This window comes from Lepisosteus oculatus, chromosome 12 (genome assembly GCF_040954835.1).
Source record: "Lepisosteus oculatus isolate fLepOcu1 chromosome 12, fLepOcu1.hap2, whole genome shotgun sequence".
NCBI lineage: Eukaryota > Metazoa > Chordata > Actinopteri > Semionotiformes > Lepisosteidae > Lepisosteus > Lepisosteus oculatus.
Genome location: NC_090707.1, coordinates 39,305,529 through 39,329,040, shown reverse-complemented (window position 1 = coordinate 39,329,040; position 23,512 = coordinate 39,305,529). Strand labels below are relative to the sequence as shown.

General features: G+C 52.0%; 4 protein-coding genes across 4 annotated transcripts in view; 2 read left to right on the top strand and 2 right to left on the bottom strand.

Moving 5' to 3' along the window:
- The first annotated feature begins 550 nt into the window (after window positions 1-550).
- On the top strand, window positions 551-4,880 carry wbp2nl (WBP2 N-terminal like). The gene is made up of 8 exons (XM_069197113.1): window positions 551-660; window positions 2,130-2,238; window positions 2,602-2,737; window positions 2,842-2,934; window positions 3,119-3,316; window positions 3,526-3,630; window positions 3,820-3,896; window positions 3,994-4,880. The coding sequence occupies exons 1-8, from the start codon at window positions 602-604 to the stop codon at window positions 4,048-4,050; spliced, it is 834 nt and encodes a 277-aa protein (XP_069053214.1). The 5' UTR covers window positions 551-601; the 3' UTR covers window positions 4,051-4,880.
- A 379-nt stretch (window positions 4,881-5,259) lies between these two features.
- LOC138242082 (heme-binding protein 1-like) lies at window positions 5,260-13,214 on the bottom strand. Its single transcript, XM_069197115.1, has 4 exons — window positions 9,581-13,214; window positions 7,659-7,797; window positions 7,399-7,579; window positions 5,260-7,037 (listed from the first exon to the last, which is right to left on the bottom strand). Exons 1-4 carry the CDS (start codon window positions 9,656-9,658, stop codon window positions 6,860-6,862), a joined length of 576 nt encoding a protein of 191 aa, XP_069053216.1. The 5' UTR covers window positions 9,659-13,214; the 3' UTR covers window positions 5,260-6,859.
- An 89-nt stretch (window positions 13,215-13,303) lies between these two features.
- On the bottom strand, window positions 13,304-15,294 carry fmc1 (formation of mitochondrial complex V assembly factor 1 homolog). The gene is made up of 2 exons (XM_069197116.1): window positions 15,065-15,294; window positions 13,304-13,684 (listed from the first exon to the last, which is right to left on the bottom strand). Exons 1-2 carry the CDS (start codon window positions 15,191-15,193, stop codon window positions 13,481-13,483), a joined length of 333 nt encoding a protein of 110 aa, XP_069053217.1. The 5' UTR covers window positions 15,194-15,294; the 3' UTR covers window positions 13,304-13,480.
- A 6,061-nt stretch (window positions 15,295-21,355) lies between these two features.
- atf7ip (activating transcription factor 7 interacting protein) overlaps window positions 21,356-23,512 on the top strand; it is a 31,661-nt gene continuing 29,504 nt past the window's right edge. Inside the window, exon 1 of the mRNA XM_069197099.1 lies at window positions 21,356-21,847. The gene's annotated coding sequence lies outside the window, so the exon portion shown is untranslated. The remainder of the gene's footprint in view (window positions 21,848-23,512) is intronic.

Here is a 23,512-nt window from a genome sequence, read left to right as displayed (position 1 = left end):
GCTCTCCAGCAGCCGGACTGCAGTTCCGGGCCTGCACGGGCCCGCGGGCCCAGGTCACTCAGAGACGGAGAGAGGCCCTGCCCTAGGACAGCTGCACAGGCCAGCAGCTCATTACCATGGGTTGCAGGTTCGAGCCCCACACCTCTTACTACATCCACCCCATGAGCCTTCGGTCCGGGGATCTGCTGTTGCAGACTTACAGTGGCACACAACACCGAGCACACAGCGGAGCAGACACCAACACAGCAGCGCTGAATCAGGTAACTGAGGCCTGTGGGCACCCTCTCAATGGTATTGAGAGGGACAGTCGAAAAACGGGCAACGCTGTCTTTTTCCCCGCTGCTTTCCGAGCAAGAGGAACCAGTGTAATCAGCTCCTTACAGAAACACTGTCGGGAGCCGTCATTAGCGACGCGTGGCCTCTACAGTAACACTCCCTCCAGCAGAACTGCGGGTCTGTTCAATTAATACCTGTCCTATCGCAGCTCTGTCTGCCCGTCAGGTGTTTCCCAACACTGTTCGGGAACCGACGAGTGGCGGTGAGGGGTGACGTGGGGAGAGGGAGGCGTAGAGAAAGAGGGAGGGAGTTAGTTTCAGAAGACATGGCGCTGAACAAGAACCACTCGCAGAACGGCGGAGTTGTCATCTTTAACGGCGAGAGGTAAGGCGCAGGCAGCACCTGAAGGGAAATAATTCACGGTAAAGCCGTCGACAGGGTCCGGGCTCGGTCGGGTTCGCCGATGGGACCGTGTCCCGGGTGCCAGTTCCCTTTTGAAGATTGTTAAACGGTTTTAAACTAACCGGCGGCGCAGCGCAGGCTGACAGGACGCCTAGAGGTGTTGGACGTGTCTAAGGAATAGCGAGCAAGGCGAGGGCATTGTTTTTCACCGTAAAAGCACTGAAGCACGTTTTCGCTTTCGACTTTGGTGGATCTGTAAATAAAGCCAGTGTTATTCTGCTTGTGTAACTGTGTTTTTTGGCTGTGTTGACAACTTAAAGAACAGTAAAAAGCGGATCTTTCGTATAATCGCGCACTCTGATTTTTTAGGGGCTGATCTGTTAAATGACTAATATTTTTTTAAAAGATTGTAAATGCTTCCGATTAATGTGTAAAGCTATACTGGGATTTTGTCTCTATGGCTGTAGTTTTGACTGTTTAAACCGTCGAGGTGACTAAAATCTAAATATTTTATAATACATGAGAACTGCTAGGTGTTTACTTCCCTAAGTCCCACCTCTTCCGGGAGTCTGCCTATTTGATTGGTTTTCACGTGAGAACGTTTTACTGTCAATCACGTGTGTACTGCGAGGTAATTGGCCAGTGTCTCTTAACCGCCTTCCTATTGGTTGTATGAACTGTCCGTCTGTTTGGTCTTTAAAGTGGGCCACAGTCCCGGATATAAACAATGCGTGACAGGCCCGGGCAGTCACGAGATCGTAGAAGGTCCGAGACGCCCGGTGTTGGTCGCTCTTGCAAGCTGCGCGCCACAGACTACACAACTGCTACACACTGGCAAGACAGCATACATGTGCTCTAGACGCTACACAACACTGCTAAACATCACAGCTACGCTCCAGTGACTACACAGCACTGCTACACACTGACAAGACAACTCAGCCGTGCTCTGGCGACTACACAACACTGCAACACATCCAAGGAAACAGCTGCACTCTAGAGACTACACAACACTGCTACACAAACAAAATGACACAACACTGCTGTTCTTGGGCACGCAGGGTAACTCAGAGGAACAGTGTCATGTGTTGTGAAACTTAGAGGGAAAAGATTTCTTCACCTGTTAGCAAACACCAGACAGCCCTCCAGCACCTTCGCAAGCATGTGAGTGTGTGGGGGTGACAAAACACTATTCCTGTGCCTTACTGACAGACCATGAAGTGAGGAAATTCCTGTTGGAAACAAAGGGGATGTTAGAGATACCCAGAAACAGGTCTGGTGTGGGATCTGTGTGTGACAGAGCTGACAGCAGTAGTGCAGCAGAGAGCTGAAACAGGTCTGGTGTGGGACCTGTGTGTGACAGAGCTGACAGCAGTAGTGCAGCAGAGAGCTGAAACAAGCAAGTTTCAGTTGGCCTGAGCCAGTTACATGCTGGTCTGTCTCCTCTCCCACAGTGTGTTGAAGGAGTGCAAGGATGTGGAACTGTCCTTCAGCGAAGTCACGTCCAAGACAGATGCCTTTCGAGGCACCAAGAAAGGCACCATCTACCTGACCCCCTACCGGGTATAGTACCTGTCTCTCTGTCTCTCTTATTAACCCCTCTCTCTCTCAGTGCAGTGTCAGTGTACAGTAGTGTGCAGGAGGAGTGTGTATTAACCCCTCTCTCTCTCAGTGCAGTGTCAGTGTACAGTAGTGTGCAGGAGGAGTGTGTGTATTAACCCCCCTCTCTCTCAGTGCAGTGTCAGTGTACAGTAGTGTGCAGGAGGAGTGTGTGTATTAACCCCTCTCTTTCTCAGTGCAGTGTCAGTGTACAGTAGTGTGCAGGAGGAGTGTGTGTATTAACCCCTCTCTCTCTCAGTGCAGTGTCAGTGTACAGTAGTGTGCAGGAGGAGTGTGTGTATTAACCCCTCTCTCTCTCCCTGTCAGCTGGTGTTCGTGTCTCGGGGGAAGGATGTTCTTCAGTCTTTCATGATGCCCTTCTATCTGGTGAAGGGCTGCTCCATCGAACAGCCAGTCTTCGCTGCCAACTACATCCGGGGCACCGTGAAGGCGGAGCCTGGAGGTCAGTGAAGCGGCGCACGTGTGCGAGTGTGTCTCCGTCTCGGGTGGAATACCACACCGCAGTCTGACTTCCTGTTGAGCTGCAACACTCTCTTCCTCCTGCAGGGGGCTGGGAGGGCCAGGCCAACTTCAAGTTATCCTTCAACAGTGGGGGCGCTATTGAGTTTGGCCAATTGATGTTCAAAGTTGCTACCAATGGTAAGGAGAGCCATGCTATATGCACAACGGTAACCCCTCTCTCTCAGTGCAGTGTTCATGTACTGGAGTGTCCAGTCAGTGTGTCTGTATTAACCCCTCTCTCTCTCAGTGCAGTGTTCATGTACTGGAGTGTCCAGTCAGTGTGTCTGTATTAACCCCTCTCTCTCTCTCTCTCTCTCTTCAGCGTCTCGAACCCCTCCAGCTCAAAGTGGAGGTCCCTCGTTTGGGTACTGCCCTCCAGGGGGGGTGTCAAATGGATACGGCCCTGCTCCAGCTCCAAGCATGTACCCCTACGCCCCACCTCCCCCGGCAAATGGATTCTACCCCGCCCCCCCTCCAGCACAGGGCAACATGGGGTATCCCTACCCCCCCCCTGCAGCAGGTGAGCCTGGCGTTGGGCTGGCTGAAGAGACTCCCAGCTGCGGACTGCGGCGCCATGTTCTCTCGCAGCGTCAGACCACTCCCTCCAGCTGGCTGTTTGGGGAGGAGTTCTGGTGCTCTGATTGGTTCCTCTGAATGTGTGGCCGGAGCCCGTGGCTGGTGATTGGTTGGTACCTTAAGCTGTGCTCTGATTGGTGGATTGTGTTGCAGGTGCCTACCCCTCGGCTCCGCCCATGAATCCGGCCTACATGCCACCCCCTCCTCCCTACCCTGGGCCCCCCAGCGCTGCCCCCTCCAGCTGGACACCCCCAGCAGGTAACCCCACTGTCATACCTGTCTCTCTCTCTGACTGCCCTCCTGTCACACCTCTCTCTGTCTCTATCTTACTGCCCTCCTGTCACACCTCTCTCTGTCTCATTGCCCCTGTCTCTCTGAGTGCCTGTCTGTCTCTCTGCCTGAGTGTCCTTGCCCGTGTGTCTGTATTAACCCCTGTGTCTTTCTCAGGTAACTCCAAGGCAGCCGAGGCTGCGGCCAGTGCCTACTACAACCCCAGTAACCCTCACAGCGTCTACATGCCCATGGTAAGATCGTCCGTTTGTCCACCGGTACCACTGACCCCTGTGTCCTGTCTGCCTGTCTCTGTATCACTGACCCCTGTGTCCTGTCTGTCTCTCTCAGGACCAGCCACCCCCCTACGCCCCCTATGCGCCCACCCCGGACAAGAAGAACAACTGAAGCACTAAACTGCTGGATTGACTCCCTCAGCACAGACACCCCACAGGACCAGGGCCAGGCAGCGCTTCTCCTGGACCGCCGGGCCACACTGGCCGCAGGCGCGAGGCAGTGACTCGGCTTATCCCCCTCGCACCTGTAACTGGCCGGGGTCTCAGTTAGGGCACTTTGTTCTGGCCTGCAGCCTGCAACTAAACTTTCAATACAAACAGTGCACACGTTTCAAGCTTTAGGTTATATCATCTACTGCTTCTTGTTTCTCCCTTATCCTAATGAGTGTTTATTACTGAGGGAGTCTCTGTGATCTCCTCTCTCTCTCACTGCGTCTCCTGTCCTGTTGTGTGTGTTTACTGCTGAGGGATCCCCTATGATCTCCCCTCTCTCTCTCACTCTCTCACTCTCTCACTGCGTCTCCTGTCCTGTTGTGTGTGTTGACTGCTAAGGGATTCTCTGTGTGGCTCAGATGAGCTGAGCCGGTGCTCCAGTGTTGTGTTCTGACACGCGTGGTGCAGACTGTATCAGAGGGTAGGATGCAGGAATGTGTGGTACGCTGAGCTGTGTGCAGTGGGGATTGGGGCGCTGCGGTCTGGCCGCTGGGGTGTGGGGTACCCTGAGCTGTGTTCAGTAGGGATTGGGGAGCTGGGGCTGTTTTTACTCTTTGCACAGATTTTTTGATGTTAAGATATAACTGCACTTTGTATCTACCCTAGAATCCTGTTTTTTTGTCTCCTCTGCGTGAGTCATTCCAAAATATTGATGCTGCTCTTGTGGCTCTCTTAGTGACAGTACAGAGGGCAGCAGTGATTTCCAATAAACCTGCTTTATTTCCAAGACTACTGTTTCTTTTCATAAGTTCATAAGATGCACTCCTTCTTCGCGCACGGTCACCAGCACGCAGTCACCCACTCACACTCCTCCCTCGTGCACGGTCACCAGCACGCAGTCACCCACTCACTCCTCCCTCGTGCACGGTCACCAGCACTCAGTCACCCACTCACACTCCTCCCTCGTGCAGTCGCCCACACCCCACTCTCTCCCTGCTGCACCCCAGACACCCCCAGCAGCTGTGTGGACAGCAGCTCGGACCACAGGGCTGGGCTGGGCTCTCTGGGTGAACCTCACAGTTTGCTTTGTGCTGGTAGAGTAATTCACAACATGATGCAGCTCAGCAAGCCTGTCATCCCAAGCAGCAGTAATCAATCCATCAATCAATTACTCAACAATCAATTTATTTGCATCAGTGCTCTTCACAAGGTAGCTACAGCGTGCATTACAGATTTATACAGTAATGTCCACGCAAGAGCTGGCCCCACCCATCAGTTACATCATTGTCCCATCCTTGTGCGCCACACTGCAGGCTCGAACCCAGACCTCCACGGCGCAATTCCTGAGTGCGCCGGTCCTAGCCTCGTGCCTGTCAGGCCCTGCAGGCTGCACCAGAGACCGCGCTGAAGCGTTAGGGTCTGATCTGTGTTGTTACTAGCTCTGTGCACTACACTGTGCCCTGCGAGCACTACCGCGGAAGATGAGAATCACGATTGGTCAGTCCTGATGCACAACTGGTATCGCCGCAAATCACAGAAAAATCACACTGAAAAAATAGATCTCAGAAATTGCAATAATAAAAATATATAACAGCATAAAATACATAACCCCAAATCTTCAACACAGATTGATATTTTACTTTCTACTCCTGCTAATCCCACTATATAACATTTGACACACATCCATTAATACAGAAGTATGCTGAAGTTAGAATGATTGTCACATCTTCACATTAAATTTGATGTTAAACAACTTAATCATATGCTGGACTGTATTGTGTGTTGAGTTGTGTTAGTGTATCTGTGATTGTGTCAGTTGATCTGTCCTGTGTGGTTTGTTAGGGTCCTCGAGTCCTCACTGATGCAACGCAGATAGAGTCCAGTCCAGAGCAGATAGAGTCCAGTCCAGTCCAGAGCAGATAGAGTCCAGCCTAGTCCAGTGCACACCAGTCCAGTCCAGAGCAGATAGAGTCCAGTCCAGTCCAGTCCAGTCCAGAGCAGATAGAGTCCAGTCCAGTCCACAGCAGTGTAATCCAGCTGAAAGACGGCTCGTCTCACTTGCTTGAGTCCAGTCCAGTCCAGTCCACAGCAGATAGAGTCCAGTCCAGTCCAGTCCAGTCCACACCAGTCCAGTCCAGAGCAGATAGAGTCCAGTCCAGTCCAGTCCAGTCCAGTCCAGAGCAGTGTAATCCAGCTGAAAGACGGCTCGTCTCGCTTGCTTGAGTCCAGTCCAGTCCAGTCCAGTCCAGAGCAGATAGAGTCCAGTCCATTCCACACCAGTCCAGTCCAGAGCAGATAGAGTCCAGTCCAGTCCAGTCCAGTCCAGAGCAGTGTAATCCAGCTGAAAGACGGCTCGTCTCGCTTGCTTGAGTCCAGTCCAGTCCAGTCCAGTCCAGAGCAGATAGAGTCCAGTCCAGTCCAGTCCACACCAGTCCAGTCCAGAGCAGATAGAGTCCAGTCCAGTCCAGTCCAGTCCAGTCCAGAGCAGTGTAATCCAGCTGGAACACGGCTCGTCTCGCTTGCTTGAGTCCAGTCCAGTCCAGTCCAGTCCAGATAGAGTCCAGTCCAGTCCAGTCCAGTCCACAGCAGTGTAATCCAGCTGGAACACGGCTCGTCTCGCTTGCTTGAGTCCAGTCCAGTCCAGAGCAGATAGAGTCCAGTCCAGTCCAGTCCAGTCCAGTCCACAGCAGTGTAATCCAGCTGGAACACGGCTCGTCTCGCTTGCTTGAGTCCCGTCCAGCCGGGTCCCCTGGGCTCCACACACAGCTCTAGGGCTCCTCCTGGAGGAACCACACCTCATTGCGCCGGCCGTACGGCTTCATGGGCGGGTCGTACCCGCAGCACAGGTACAGCCCTCGCTGGTAGGGGGCGCTGTCTCCCAGGGCCGTGGCCAGACGCGCTGCCTGTGTCCGGTAGTCCACCTCCTTGGCAAACCCGCCGAACTGTCTGAGAGCAGGAGGAGAGAGAGACAGGGGAGAGAGTGAGACAGGGGGAGAGTTACAGTGAGACAGGAGAGAATGAGACAGGGGAGAGAGAGTGAGATGGAGGAGAGAGTGAGACAGAGGAGAGAGTGAGACAGGAGGAGAGTGAGACGGGGGAGAGAGTGAGAAAGGAGCAGAGTGATGCAGGAGGAAGAGGAGGAACGGGAGGAGAGTGAGACAGGGAGGAGAGAGTGAGACGGGGAGGAGAGAGATGGGGAGGAGAGAGTGAGACAGGGAGGAGAGAGTGAGACGGGGAGGAGAGAGTGAGACAGGAGGTAGATGAGGAACAGGGGACGAGAGGGAGACAGGGAGGGACGGACACTCACAAGGCGTAGACGGTCATTCCTGGCCGGTCGTCGATGCGGACACCCGTTTCCGTGGGAACAGGCGGACACTCCTGGAAGCCGCTGGGGACGCGCAGCCCGAAGACGAAGCGACGCGTCCAGGAGCCGTCGTCCCGCAGGAAGGCGGTGATGCAGACCGGCGCCGTCATGCCCAGACCCTGCCCTGGCAGGACAGACGGACAGCGCAGGCGGGTGAGCCACTGGGCGCCGCGGCCCGGCCCGGCGGACACACCCACACTCACCCCTGTCGTTCGAGCCGCCCACGTATTTCAGCAGCTTCTTCATGCTCTCGCCCGCCGCCTCGTCGAACCCCCGGCCCTCCGACTCCACGCTGGCGAAGCGCCCGCCCTCGTACCTGCGCACCTCGTAGCTCACGCCATCCTGAGAGAGAGAGGGGTTAATACACACACTCCTCCTGCACACTACTGTACACTGACACTGCACTGAGAGAGAGAGGGGTTAATACACACACTCCTCCTGCACACTACTGTACACTGACACTGCACTGAGAGAGAGAGAGGGGTTAATACACACACTCTTCCTGCACACTACTGTACACTGACACTGCACTGAGAGAGAGGGGTTAATACACACACTCCTCCTGCACACTACTGTACACTGACACTGCACTGAGAGAGAGAGGGGTTAATACACACACTCCTCCTGCACACTACTGTACACTGACACTGCACTGAGAGAGAGAGGGGTTAATAAACACACTCCTCCTGTACACTACTGTACACTGACACTGCACTGAGAGAGAGGGGGGTTAATACACACACTCCTCCTGTACACTACTGTACACTGACACTGCACTGAGAGAGAGGGGGGTTAATACACACACTCCTCCTGTACACTACTGTACACTGACACTGCACTGAGAGAGAGAGAGGGGTTAATACACACACTCCTCCTGCACACTACTGTACACTGACACTGCACTGAGAGAGAGAGGGGTTAATACACACACTCCTCCTGCACACTACTGTACACTGACCCTGCACGGAGAGAGAGAGGGGTTAATACACACATTTAAAAACTAATCTGCATCTTTTCTTCCAGTGTTTTATTTATTGTATTGTTTTGAGTTCCAGTGATGAATAAGTCATTCAGCTCATTAAGTCTTCTGCCTCACTTTGCACATTCGTCATTTTTAATTGCACACGAGTGACTCCATTATAATCTCAATCAGTGTTGTTCCACAAACACTGTTACTGTTATGAGTGCCCAGTATTCAGTCTTCCCCACTTCCAAACATAACAGGACAGGAGACACAGCGAGAGAGAGGAGATCACAGAAAACCCCTCAGTCATAAACACACAGCAGGACAGGAGACACAGAGAGAGAGGAGATCACAGAGAATCCCTCAGTAATAGACACACACAGCAGGACAGGGGACCTATAGAGATGATGTTTAATAGTCAGGTTCATTCCAGGTGTCTGAATTGTCACGATGTGTCTCTCTACTGGGTCTTTACTGTCATGCCCGCCTCATTAATTAGTAACCTGCGTTAACGAGTGCTGACGCTGTACCATTGTCTTCGGGGTCGTTAGATGTCGGGTCACAGACAGCCTGTAATTGCTGCACTCATGCCCAGAGGCTGTGCGCTACATTGTCTCAGAGATGGCAAGCTAACGAGAGTGTAATTAGAGAAAAGCATGATTAATTAACCCATTCCCATGAGTCTGCAGGGACGTGATTAAATACATTTGGCAACAGTACAGTTGCCTCAGTACACTGTAACCTAAGTACTAAAGTAAATTCAATATACTGCGATTTCAATACTATTTCAGTATAATCTCCCTTCAATACACTGTCACTTCTGTACAGTCAATTCAATACACTGTCACTTCTGTACTACAGTAAAGTCAATTCAATAAACTTTCACTTCCATACTACAGTAAACTCAATTCAACACACTGTCACTTCAATTCTACAGAGAAGTCATTTCAATACACTCACTTCAATACTACAGTAAAGTCAATACACTGTCACTTCAATACTACAGTAAAGTAATTTCAATACACTGTCACTTCTACAGTAAAGTCAATTTAATACACTGATACTTCTGTACTACTGTACAGTCAATTCTACAACACACAGCTATTTTGGGGTTTGCATAGCTAATTGACAGAAAAATCAAATTTACTCTCTCTCTCTCACCTTTGTCTCGGAGCTCAGCAGCTTGTAGGGCGTCTCTTCGTGCTGCCCGAACAGGGAGTTCCTGATCATCCCCAGCATGGTGTCAGGAGCTGCCTGCGCTCGGGGAGAGAGGAGAGGGCTCGGAGAGAGACGGCGCTGTGCAGAGTCCTGCCCCTGGGCTCCGGCTGCTGCTGCTCAGCGACCTGCAGTTGGCTGGTTTGCTCCTCACGCTGAGCCACAGCAGGAAGTTGGGCAACTGTGGGAGTCAGGCTGGAGTTACAGAGCGAGCTCCTCCTCCACACACTCACGCACACTCACGCAGACTCACGCACACACACAGGCTCGCATACACGCCCACACACTCTCACACACACACACAGACTCGCATACACTCCCACAGTCTCACACACAGTCACACACACACACAGACTCACATACACTCCCACAGTCTCACACACAGTCACACACACACACAGACTCACATACACTCCCACAGTCTCACACACACACACAGACTCACATACACTCCCACAGTCTCACGCACACACACAGACTCACATACACTCCCACAGTCTCACGCACACACACACACAGTCTCACACACACAGACTTGCAAACTCACACACACTCGCACACAGTGACTCACACCGCACACAGAAATACAGAACACACACACACACACACTCTCACACACAGTCCTGTGTGATTCCCATGAAAGCTCCTGTCACGGGAGTTTGGGGACAGACTCCTGACAGATCTGTCAGTTCCTGCAGCGCCCCTCAGAGTCCAGTGATGATTAATTATTTATGACTAATCAGCGTGTTGGCAGCAGTGCGTATCCACGGTGACCTGGATTAGCTGGGAAGCTGCTCACCGGACTCATTCAGTGTCTGTGTTGTTGGTGTGCTTGTGTAGTTGTGTGCTTTGTTTGGGGGGTCCATGCTGACTTCACGTTTGTGGAGATGAGCTCTCAGATGTCCGTCCGAGCTGGACACCCAAATAATCACACAGAAACAGCTTCGGTTCTGATCGGCCCGTCCAGTCCAGTGGGTCGCGAGCTACTCACCCAGCCTGCTCTAGAAAGTAACCAGGGTATCGGCTCCAACTGTATGTTACCCACCCCCACCACCCTTGGTGTACAGAAGAGCCTTCTGTCCTGCCTGGAGGACCTCATCCAACTGTGTCTGGAGAGGAGCCAGGGTATCGGTGTTAGCAACATGGGTGGGCGGCTTGTTCCCCCCTCCCACCACTCTCTGCGTACAGAGTTGCCTCCTGTTCTCCGCTCTTGGTCTAGAATGCAACGTTACACCATTGCAGAGTAACAGTGGGCATGCTGGGGAAACAAAACTAAACACTGATCCTGCAGGGTGTACAGGTGTTGATATATGTCATTTCCAGACCTGACTCTTCCCCGTCTCTCCCATGGACACTCAGGACAGGGAAGGTTTCTCTGCGACGGCTCTCTCCTGCCTGTCTGGGCCCAGCTGAGCTGGAGGCTGTGGTCTATTTCCACTCCCGCTGCAGGCCAGCTCTGGCGCGCCAGTCTGCACTCGGTCCTGCAGGCGCCTCTGGTACCAGAGCCCAGGGCCCAGGGACAGGAGCCAGTCTGCTCTGTCACTGACAGCTCTGAGGAGCAGGGCCTGTCACTTCAATTCCAGCTGAGTGTGAGCTGCCTGAGCAGAGCCGAGACTGACACACACACAGAGACACACACACTCACACACACTGTCACTTCAATCCCAGCTGTCTGTGAGCTGCCTAAGCAGAGCCGAGACTGACACACTGACACACACTGACACACACTGACACACACACTGTCACTTCAATCCCAGCTGTCTGTGAGCTGCCTGAGCAGAGCTAAGACTGACACACACACAGACACACACAGACACACACACTCACACACAGACACACACTGACACACAGACCTGGGATATAGTGACACAAAGACACACATCAAATACACAGCGAGACATGCATACACACTGACACACACACACACGGAGACACTGGCTCTGTCCTTGGCCTTTGACAAAATAAACTTTTCACACACGCACTGCAACTAAATACTGTTAACATTTAAACTGTAGGTACAATGATTATCCAACACATGTATTTAAGTCAATTTTATTGTACTGTAGTGTCCAGTATGTCTGTATTAACCCCTCGCGCTCTCTCAGTGCAGTGTTAATGTACTGGAGTGTCCAGTCAGTGTGTCTGTATGAACCCCTCTCTCTCTCTCAGTGCAGTGTTAATGTACTGGAGTGTCCAGTCAGTGTGTCTGTATGAACCCCTCTCTCTCTCAGTGCAGTGTTCATGTACTGGAGTGTCCAGTCAGTGTGTCTGTATGAACCCCTCTCTCTCTCAGTGCAGTGTTAATGTACTGGAGTGTCCAGTCAGTGTGTCTGTATGAACCCCTCTCTCTCTCAGTGCAGTGTTCATGTACTGGAGTGTCCAGTCAGTGTGTCTGTATGAACCCCTCTCTCTCTCTCAGTCCAGTGTTAATGTACTGTACTGTCCAGTCAGTGTGTCTGTATGAACCCCTCTCTCTCTCAGTGCAGTGTTAATGTACTGGAGTGTCCAGTCAGTGTGTCTGTATGAACCCCTCTCTCTCTCAGTGCAGTGTTCATGTACTGGAGTGTCCAGTCAGTGTGTCTGTATGAACCCCCCTCTCTCTCTCAGTGCAGTGTTAATGTACTGGAGTGTCCAGTCAGTGTGTCTGTATTAATGTCAGCGTCTCTCTGGTGTAGAGGGAGGGTCCTATCAGGTCAGACAGAGTGAGGCAGGTCCTTATCAGCTGAAGCTCACACAGCGATACAGAGGAAGGGGTCAGATACTGGGAGAGAGATTCTATACAACACAGCAGATACTACATACTGTGTCTGTTATATCAATTGCAACACAGCCCAACCCCACAGAGCTGGGACACAACCATTCACCACCACACAAAACTATACCGATATATTTAATCATATATCACTAGAAAATGCATTATGCCACTAGACAGCACTACACACCACTTTGTAACACTACAACTATCCTGATGAAGCACACAGATCATAAAAGCATCTGGACTGCTGTCGGCTGGGAGTCTGACTGACAGCACTGTAAACCCTGGAGTGGATCAGACTGCTGCACACTGGGAGTCTGACTGACAGCACTGTAAACCCTGGAGTGGATCAGACTGCTGCGCACTGGGAGTCTGACTGACAGCACTGTAAACCCTGGAGTGGATCAGACTGCTGCACACTGGGAGTCTGACTGACAGCACTGTAAACCCTGGAGTGGATCAGACTGCTGCACACTGGGAGTCTGACTGACAGCACTGTCACACCTGGAGCGGATCAGACTGCTGCACACTGGGAGTCTGACTGACAGCACTGTAAACCCTGGAGTGGATCAGACTGCTGCGCACTGGGAGTCTGACTGACAGCACTGTCACACCTGGAGTGGATCAGACTGCTGCACACTGGGAGTCTGACTGACAGCACTGTAAACCCTGGAGTGGATCAGACTGCTGCACACTGGGAGTCTGACTGACAGCACTGTAAACCCTGGAGTGGATCAGACTGCTGCTGACTGGGAGTCTGACTGACAGCACTGTAAACCCTGGAGTGGATCAGACTGCTGCACACTGGGAGTCTGACAGCACTGTAAACCCTGGAGTGGATCAGACTGCTGTGCACTGGGAGTCTCGGTGGACTAATCTGGTGGTATTCACCCATTAAACAGATTAACCCTAAATCATCTCCATGCTGCTTTATCTTTATTAAAGACACAACAGGGCAATTTGACACAGGCTGCCCTCTTCCAGAATCAGTCTCTCAGCACAGGCTGAAGCCCGTCTCGCCAGTGCTGCTGTCCGCCTGTCTCACCCTCCTCCTCCTCCTCAAGAGTCTCTGTCCGGGGCGCCCCTGCCCCTCACTCCTCCCAGCCCTTGCCCCCGGGCTGCGCGGGCAGCCGGAGCCCCACCAGACCGGCAGCCTCCTCCACACTGCGCTCGCCCCTGCCATGATACAGGGTGTGCAGAGAGGAGTGCAGACGCACGCTGGACAGCAGGCACAGGTACGAGCTGGCCGAGTGCAGAGACTCCTGCTGGGCACGACACAGCTTCTCACTGGTCACCTGAGAGAGAGAGAGAGGGGTTAATACACACACTCCTCCTGCACACTACTGTACACTGACACTGCACTGAGAGAGAGAGGGGTTAATACACACACTCCTCCTGCACACTACTGTACACTGACACTGCACTGAGAGAGAGAGAGGGGTTAATACACACACTCCTCCTGCACACTACTGTACACTGACACTGCACTGAGAGAGAGAGGGGTTAATACACACACTCCTCCTGCACACTACTGTACACTGGCACTGCACTGAGAGAGAGGGGTTAATACACACACTCCTCCTGCACACTACTGTACACTGACACTGCACTGAGAGAGAGAGAGGGGTTAATACACACACTCCTCCTGCACACTACTGTACACTGACACTGCACTGAGAGAGAGGGAGGGGTTAATACACACACTCCTCCTGCACACTACTGTACACTGACACTGCACTGAGAGAGAGAGGGGTTAATACACACACTCCTCCTGTACACTACTGTACACTGACACTGCACTGAGAGAGAGAGGGGTTAATACACACACTCCTCCTGCACACTACTGTACACTGACACTGCACAGAGAGAGAGAGAGGGGTTAATACACACACTCCTCCTGCACACTACTGTACACTGACACTGCACTGAGAGAGACAGGGGTTAACACACACTCCTCCTGCACACTACTGTACACTGACACTGCACTGAGAGAGAGAGGGGTTAATACACACACTCCTCCTGTACACTACTGTACACTGACACTGCACTGAGAGAGAGGGGTTAATACACACACTCCTCCTGCACACTACTGTACACTGACACTGCACTGAGAGAGAGAGGGGTTAATACACACACTCCTCCTGCACACTATTGTACACTGACACTGCACTGAGAGAGAGGGGTTAATACACACACCCCTCCTGCACACTACTGTACACTGACACTGCACTGAGAGAGAGAGAGGGGTTAATACACACACTCCTCCTGCACACTACTGTACACTGACACTGCACTGAGAGAGAGAGGGGTTAATACACACACTCCTCCTGCACACTACTGTACACTGACACTGCACTGAGAGAGAGAGAGGAGTTAATACACACACTCCTCCAGCACACTATTGTACACTGACACTGCACTGAGAGAGAGGGGTTAATACACACATTCTTGTTAGTCATGTTTATAATATACATATAAGAAAAGCTTCCCATCGGTCTGGCACGTCACTGTCCACTTAAACACTGCACCCTGTGATTGGCTCTCTCAACCGTCACTCACGCCCACTCACTGCCCTGCAGGAAGGTGATTGGGTATCACCGTGTCCTTGGATAGGGGACCAGGTTTCTGGATCTCGGCTTTGACATTTTCTGCTGAAACTAAGTCGCCCTTCTCACCTGGTTCTTGCGGAATTGTTCCAGTAGGTATCTATAAACTATACTCTGTTGGTAATTCGGCCCCTTGGCTGCCCGAATCTCCTTCAGTATCCCGCGGCAGACCCGCAACGGCGGAGCCAGAGACGCCATGTTGGATCCCCGAGCTGGTTTCCACGGCGATCGACGAGTTGAATGTCGAGCTGATCGAACAGCGGCCTGGCCGTCCAGCGCCGAGTGTCGAGCAATCGAGCGGCAACTGGGAAAATAATCTATCGCCGAGCTGCGATCACAGAACGACACGTATTTTCTTTTGTTCTTTTTTTTATTTCCACAATTTAATAGCGAATGACGTAGAAACCTCCACCCCCCTATTGGTTTAATTTAATTTGTTTAACATCTTAGGCCATAACAAATATTATAAATATACATTCAGGTGATGTACGGATTTGTATTAGTAGTGACCATGCTGCTGATAGCAGAAATGCAGTTATACACAGTCTTTTCACGCCCTTACAGGTTCACGATTGTTGTTCCTTCGCTTACCAGCGCGTCCTGCGGGTCTAAGGGTGCAGCTCACCAGCGCTGCCGCCAGAGGGAGACACTGCGTGTCTGTGAGCCGCCCGCCGGGCCGTGACGCGCAGTACCGCCGTCTGTCCACACGGGGGTGCTGATGGGTCCCCGCAAAGTCATTTACCGCGACCTCGTGTGTCATTCAGAAGGTGCAGCGATGACAGGGGACGGGAGACCGCAGGAGAAAGACGGGTCGACAGGAAAGGTGTCGCCCCAGAGCTGGATTAATGAGCACGTCAGGGAGATTAAGCCTCTTCCCGGTTTCTCATGAGAGCGCAGCTGCCGTCCCCGCAGCGCGTGCCTCAAGCCGACCCGCTCACTGCGAAAAAGACTGACCACAGTGTACCTGAACATTTCAGATTTCACAGCTGATTGAGGCCTGAGCCGACCGCTGTCGGCTGTGAAAGAGTCTCGGCTCAGTGTTTGTTCACGGCAGGCCGGGGTCCGCTGCGGTTTCCAGGAAAGTGTCTCGATCTCAGTGCACTGATTACTGTGGTGTCTCGATCTCAGTGCACTGATTACTGTAGTGTCTCGATCTCAGTACACTGATTACTGTAGTGTCTCGATCTCAGTGCGCTAATTACTGTAATGTCTCGATCTCAGTGCGCTAATTACCTTCAAGCGTCTCGATCTCAGTGCACTGATTACTGTAGTGTCTCAATCTCAGTGCACTGATTACTGTAGTGTCTCGGTCTCAGTGCACTGATTACTGTAGTGTCTCGATCTCAGTGCACTGATTACTGTAGTGTCTCGATCTCAGTGCGCTAATTACTGTAGTGTCTCGATCTCAGTGCGCTAATTACCTTCAAGCGTCTCGATCTCAGTGCACTGATTACTGTAGTGTCTCAATCTCAGTGCACTGATTACTGTAGTGTCTCGATCTCAGTGCACTGATTACTGTAGTGTCTCGATCTCAGTGAACTAATTACTGTAGTGTCTCGATCTCAGTGCGCTAATTACCTTCAAGCGTCTCGATCTCAGTGCACTGATTACTGTAGTGTCTCAATCTCAGTGCACTGATTACTGTAGTGTCTCGATCTCAGTGCACTGATTACTGAAGTGTCTCGATCTCAGTGCACTGATTACTGTAAAGTGTCTCGATCTCAGTGCACTGATTACTGTAGTGTCTCAATCTCAGTGCACTGATTACTGTAGTGTCTCGATCTCAGTGCACTGATTACTGTAGTGTCTCGATCTCAGTGAACTAATTACTGTAGTGTCTCGATCTCAGTGCGCTAATTACCTTCAAGCGTCTCGATCTCAGTGCACTGATTACTGTAGTGTCTCAATCTCAGTGCACTGATTACTGTAGTGTCTCGATCTCAGTGCACTGATTACTGAAGTGTCTCGATCTCAGTGCACTGATTACTGTAAAGTGTCTCGATCTCAGTGCACTGATTACTGTAGTGTCTCGATCTCAGTGCACTGATTACTGTAAAGTGTCTCGATCTCAGTGCACTGATTACTGAAGTGTCTCGATCTCAGTGAACTAATTACTGTAGTGTCTCGGTCTCAGTGCACTGATTACTGTAAAGTGTCTCGATCTCAGTGCACTGATTACTGTAGTGTCTCGATCTCAGTGCACTGATTACTGTAGTGTCTCGAGCTCAGTGAACTAATTACTGTAGTGTCTCGATCTCAGTGAACTAATTACTGTAGTGTCTCGGTCTCAGTGCACTGATTACTGTAGTGTCTCGATCTCAGTGCACTGATTACTGAAGTGTCTCGATCTCAGTGAACTAATTACTGTAGTGTCTCGGTCTCAGTGCACTGATTACTGTAAAGTGTCTCGATCTCAGTGCACTGATTACTGTAGTGTCTCGAGCTCAGTGAACTAATTACTGTAGTGTCTCGGTCTCAGTGCACTGATTACTGTAAAGTGTCTCGATCTCAGTGCACTGATTACTGTAGTGTCTCGATCTCAGTGAACTAATTACTGTAGTGTCTCGGTCTCAGTGCACTGATTACTGAAGTGTCTCGATCTCAGTGAACTAATTACTGTAGTGTCTCGGTCTCAGTGCACTGATTACTGTAAAGTGTCTCGATCTCAGTGCACTGATTACTGTAGTGTCTCGATCTCAGTGCACTGATTACTGTAGTGTCTCAATCTCAGTGCACTGATTACTGTAGTGTCTCGATCTCAGTGAACTAATTACTGTAGTGTCTCGGTCTCAGTGCACTGATTACTGTAAAGTGTCTCGATCTCAGTGCACTGATTACTGTAGTGTCTCGATCTCAGTGAACTAATTACTGTAGTGTCTCGGTCTCAGTGCACTGATAACTCTTCGATCTTCGGTGCCTGAATGATTATATAACCCCTTGATTTGTACGGCCCCTCTGTCCCCTCTGACAGTCCCTGGATCTGACTGATGTGTTGTGGATCAGGGAGCGTCTGTACAGACAGACTCTTCAGTTTCCTCTTGCGAGACAACCGGTCAATTTTTCATGCTCTTGCAGTCTGTGGAAGCTGTGGAGCGTGAGCTGGAACACCAGTCAGGAGAGCTGGAACACCAGTCAGGAGAGAATACTGGTCATGAGAGACAGAGCTGGAAGAGTCCAGGATATCGGCTTCAACAGCATGGCTATACTGCTTGTTCAATGCTCCCACCACACTTTGTGTAGAGATGTGCCTGCTGCTCTCAGTTCTGTAGAGTTTGCCCCTGCTGTATTGGGTCTGGACACAGCTCTAGTTGACTGATTTCTAGACCAGGCTGACAGGCCAGTAACAGCGAGGTCAAGGCTCGAACCCGTGTCCCAGCACAGGCCTGCAGTGCCCAGAGGCGTCCACACGAGGGCGCGAGCGAGCTGGGCGACCCGGCCCGGCGGCCGTTGTGATCAAGCAGCGCCGGACAGACCCTGCAGCTCAGGCTGCACACAGGCTGGCTGGCGCCGGTTCAGTCTGGTTTCAACCGGTTTGTCATACGCAGCTTTCCGGTCAGCGTCACACAGACACACACTAATACACACACTGACCAATACACACACAGCACCACACACACACTAATACACACACTGACCAATACACACACAGCACCACACACACACTAATACACACACTGACCAATACACACACAGCACCACACACACACTAATACACACACTGACCAATACACACACTGACCAATACACACACAGCACCACACACACACTAATACACACACTGACCAATACACACACTCACACACACTAATACACACACTCACACACAACACCACACACACACACTAATACACACACTGACCAATACACACACTCACACACACTAATACACACACTCACACACAACACCACACACACACACTAATACACACAACACCACACACACACTAATACACACACTGACCAATACACACACAGCACCACACACACACTAATACACACACTGACCAATACACACACAGCACCACACACACACTAATACACACACTGACCAATACACACACAGCACCACACACACACTAATACACACACTGACCAATACACACACAGCGGCTGGAGCAGAAACATGGAGTGGAGTTTAGACACACACACACACTAATACACACAACACCACACACAGCACCACACACAGCACCACACACACTCTCACACAGCACCACACACACACTAATACACACACTCACACACAACACCACACACACACACTAATACACACACTAATACACACAACACCACACACAGCACCACACACACACTAATACACACACTCTCACACAGCACCACACACACACTAATACACACACTCTCACACAGCACCACACACACACTAATAAACACACTCACACACTAATACACACACTCACACACAGCGCCACACACACACACAATAATACACACACACTAATACACACACTCACACACAGCACCACACACACACACTAATACACACACTCTCACACAGCACCACACACACACTAATACACACACTCTCACACACTAATACACACACTCACACACAACACCACACATACACACTAATACACACACTCACACACAACACCACACACACACTCACACACACACTCTCACACACACTAATACACACACTCACACACAGCACCACACACACACTCACACACAACACCACACACACACACTAACACACACACTCACACACAACACCACACACACACTAATACACACAGCACCACACACACTCACACACTAATACACACACTCACAGCACCACACACACTAATACACACTCACACACAGCACCACACACACTAATAAACACACTCACACACAGCACCACACACACTAATAAACACACTCACACACTAATACACACTCACACACAGCACCACACACACACAATAATACACACACTCACACACAGCACCACACACACACACTAACACACACACAAATACACACACTCACACACAGCACCACACACACACTAACACACACACACACAGCATCACACAGACACACACTAATACACACACTGACCAATACACACACAGCACCACACACACACTAATACACACACTGCATTACACGCACAGACTGACTAATACACACACTAATAGACACACAGACTGACTAACACATACACACAGCATCACACACACTCTACACCACTCACACACACTCACAGTCCTCAGAGCTGGTGCTGACACACTGGTGACACAACGCCAGCGTGAGAAAGACACTCCTGTGTGTCTGGTGTTCAACTCCCAGGACCACAGGAGGGGGACACAGCTGTACCCCTGGGGTACCTGACCCTGTTTGTCCCAACAAACCCAGCCGGACAGGCGGGAGCCCCACCTCCGCTCAGCTGACACCCCTGGGAGTGAGAGTACCCCCAGAGTCCCCCTGGTCATTCAGGGGTGCAGCAGGAGTCAGGGATATGAAGGTGACTCTGCTCTCCTTGGGTTCCTGAGCTTTGGGGCGCAGCAGGAGAGGGGACAGACAGGAGACCAGAGAGACCAGCGAGGGCTGTGAGGTGGGGAGCCGTGCAGAGTCTGACAGGAGAGCAGCAGGAGGTTGAAAACCTGAGGGGAACCAGTGCAGAGACTCCAGGATAGGAGTGATGGGATCGCTTGTACTGGACCTGTCCGAGCTCCAGGCTGCTGGATTCTGGGCAGACTGGAGTTTGTTCAGTGAGGGTTCAGAGACCCCAGCGAGCAGGGCGTTACAGTAGTCAACACGAGGAAAGAGTGAAGTATCGACCGGCTTTTCAGCACCAGTTAGCAGCAAAATCGAACGCAGTATGGCAACATTTCCGAGGTGGAAGAACGACGTATTTATAATACTTTACAATACTCAGCATGGAAGGTCAAAATTCAAGCCAGGATCGCTTATCACCCGTTCATTCTTCAACCGTGATTGAAGTTCACGCACAGTGCCAGTGAACCCAGCGGACAGCCTCAGAACCAGCAGTGAACCGTGACCCAGAGGACACCGGTAAACACTACTGACGTGCTATAAGTGAGAGCAGGAGGCACGACTCTACACCGAGGGTGGTAGGAGAGTGGAACGAGTTCCCCAGCCATGTTGTTGAAGCCGACACCCTGGACTCTCTGAATAATACAGCCCGTGTTCAGGATCCCGTCGCCGACAGGGACGCAGAGAAAGGCCGATTTGTAAACCCGTGAACCCGCTCGGCACCGCCGGCCCGCGCGGCCCCCGCCACGTGACCTGCGTGCCTGGGCGTCAGCATGGCGGCCACCTCGTGGTGACCTTTGAACTGTGACGTGCGCGCAGCCCGCACCCAGCCCTCGAACCGCGGCCCGGTGGCCCGTACAGCGCCGCGGAGAGACTGTGTGGGCCAGCGGACGGGCTGGGCAGCTCTGACCCCGCTGTCGAGGCCGCCGGACTCCGTGGAAATGTTTTCCCTTGAAAATGGATATCAAGTTAGCCCCAGCGTCCGGAAATAAATAAAGATGGTATCCGTGCATTCGTTTAATTATAAATGGCGCTGTGGGCTGTTCGCTGATGAATTAATTGAATTGCTTTTAGCGACCCGTGGGCACGTGACCGGGCCGGGCTGCTGACGTACCCCGGGCACGCGGGGCGATTGCGTCACAGGGGCGCGGGTCTCGAGACGCTCGCACGCGTTTTTAACGTTTTTTCCCCCAAAAAACCGTTTTTGAAAACTGAGCGCCGAACCGGACCAACCCGGACCGTCCCAGACCAGACCAGACCGGCCCGGCACGCAGCGGAGCTCGCCGTCTGCCCCGGCACTGTGTGCGCCAGGCTCGGTTCGGGACCGGCGGCCGGACTCGGGTGAGTTTGTATTTCGTGTGAAAACCGGAGGAGTTCGAGTGAGAACTGAGACATATAGAGCTGGAGTAAAGCTGTAGTACCGTTGTCATACAGTACAGGCCTGTGAGTAAAGCTGTAGTACCGTTGTCATACAGTACAGGCCTGTGAGTAAAGCTGTAGTACCGTTGTCATACAGTACAGGCCTGTGAGTAAAGCTGTAGTACCGTTGTCATACAGTACAGGCCTGTGAGTAAAGCTGTAGTACCGTTGTCATACAGTACAGGCCTGTGAGTAAAGCTGTAGTACCGTTGTCATACAGTACAGGCCTGTGAGTATGGCTGTAGTACCGTTGTCATACAGTACAGGCCTGTGAGTATGGCTGTAGTACCGTTGTCATACAGTACAGGCCTGTGAGTACAGCTGTAGTACTGTACAGGCCTGTGAGTACAGCTGTAGTACTGTACAGGCCTGTGAGTACAGCTGTAGTACTGTACAGGCCTGTGGGTACGGCTGTAGTTGGGCTGTAGTACTGTACAGGCCTGTGAGAACGGCTGTAGTACAGCTGTAGTACTGTACAGGCCTGTGAGTACGACTGTTATACTGCTGTAGTACTGTACAGGCCTGTGAGTACGGCTGTAGTACTGTACAGGCATGTGGGTACGGCTGTAGTACTGTACAGGCATGTGGGTACGGCTGTAGTTGGGCTGTAGTACTGTACAGGCCTGTGAGAACGGCTGTAGTACAGCTGTAGTACTGTACAGGCCTGTGAGTACGACTGTTATACTGCTGTAGTACTGTACAGGCCTGTGAGTACGACTGTTATACTGCTGTAGTACTGTACAGGCATGTGAGGAACGAGCTCTGCAGATCTCACCGGTCCAGTCGTGTGTTTTGGCCTCCGGGTCTGGCAAGCTGGTTAAACAGACCTGGGCTTCTGCCGTGTGCTGGCTGACCCGTATCGGCACAGTCCCGTTCTGCCCCAGCGCTGTGGTTTTCGTGACTCGGCCTGTTACAGCAGTAAGAACACCTGCACTTCTCCGGTCTGCACCCCTCAATCCACACGAGGACGGTCTTGGTCAATCTAATGTTTCTGTCAGCTGTGCCTGAAGCTCACCCTGCTGTGTTTCTAGCTCTGAGTCCTGGGCCCTCCTGTGCAGTCTGTGCAGGTCTCTCTTCCTTCAACGAGTCCCATTCATCCACTTAGTCCTGCTCCTGGAGTAGGTCTGTGTGTCTGGGGGCTGTCCAGTCCTGCTCCTGGAGTAGGTCTGTGTGTCTGTGTGTCTGGGGGCTGTCCAGTCCTGCTCCTGGAGTAGGTCTGTGTGTCTGTGTGTCTGGGGGCTGTCCAGTCCTGGTCAGTCTGGGGCCTGTGTCAGGTGTGTGTGTGTGTCTGTTTGTGTGTGTCAGGTGTCAGGTGTCTGTGGTGCTCCTGTTGTTAAGGCCTCCAGTCTCAGCTGTGGCTCTGAGCTGCCTGTTTTCTCAAGGCAGGCCGGTTTCCTGAGCTGCCCTCCCCTCCCCCTCTCTTCCCTCCCAGCGCATTCCTGCCCCTGGCATCCTGCAATCCCCGGGCCGGAGCGCGGATCGGCGCTTCAGCGCTGTCTCCGTCACCAGTCACTCTCCCCCTGTCCCCCCGGGCTGGTGCACACTCCCAGACCCCTCTCCCTGGGGGCGCCCCTTGTCATGTGAAGG

Coding starts and splice junctions, on each gene's coding strand:
- LOC138242082 (XM_069197115.1), bottom strand. CDS start 9,658: ATGCTGGGGATGATCAGGAACTCCCTGTTCGGGCAGCACGAAGAGACG. Junction 7,798..9,580: donor TGCTGAGCTCCGAGACAAAG/GTGAGAGAGAGA, acceptor TCTCTCTCTCAG/GATGGCGTGAGCTACGAGGT. Junction 7,580..7,658: donor GGGCGGCTCGAACGACAGGG/GTGAGTGTGGGT, acceptor CTGTCCTGCCAG/GGCAGGGTCTGGGCATGACG.
- wbp2nl (XM_069197113.1), top strand. CDS start 602: ATGGCGCTGAACAAGAACCACTCGCAGAACGGCGGAGTTGTCATCTTT. Junction 2,239..2,601: donor TCTACCTGACCCCCTACCGG/GTATAGTACCTG, acceptor TCTCCCTGTCAG/CTGGTGTTCGTGTCTCGGGG. Junction 3,317..3,525: donor CTACCCCCCCCCTGCAGCAG/GTGAGCCTGGCG, acceptor ATTGTGTTGCAG/GTGCCTACCCCTCGGCTCCG.
- fmc1 (XM_069197116.1), bottom strand. CDS start 15,193: ATGGCGTCTCTGGCTCCGCCGTTGCGGGTCTGCCGCGGGATACTGAAG. Junction 13,685..15,064: donor AACAATTCCGCAAGAACCAG/GTGAGAAGGGCG, acceptor TCTCTCTCTCAG/GTGACCAGTGAGAAGCTGTG.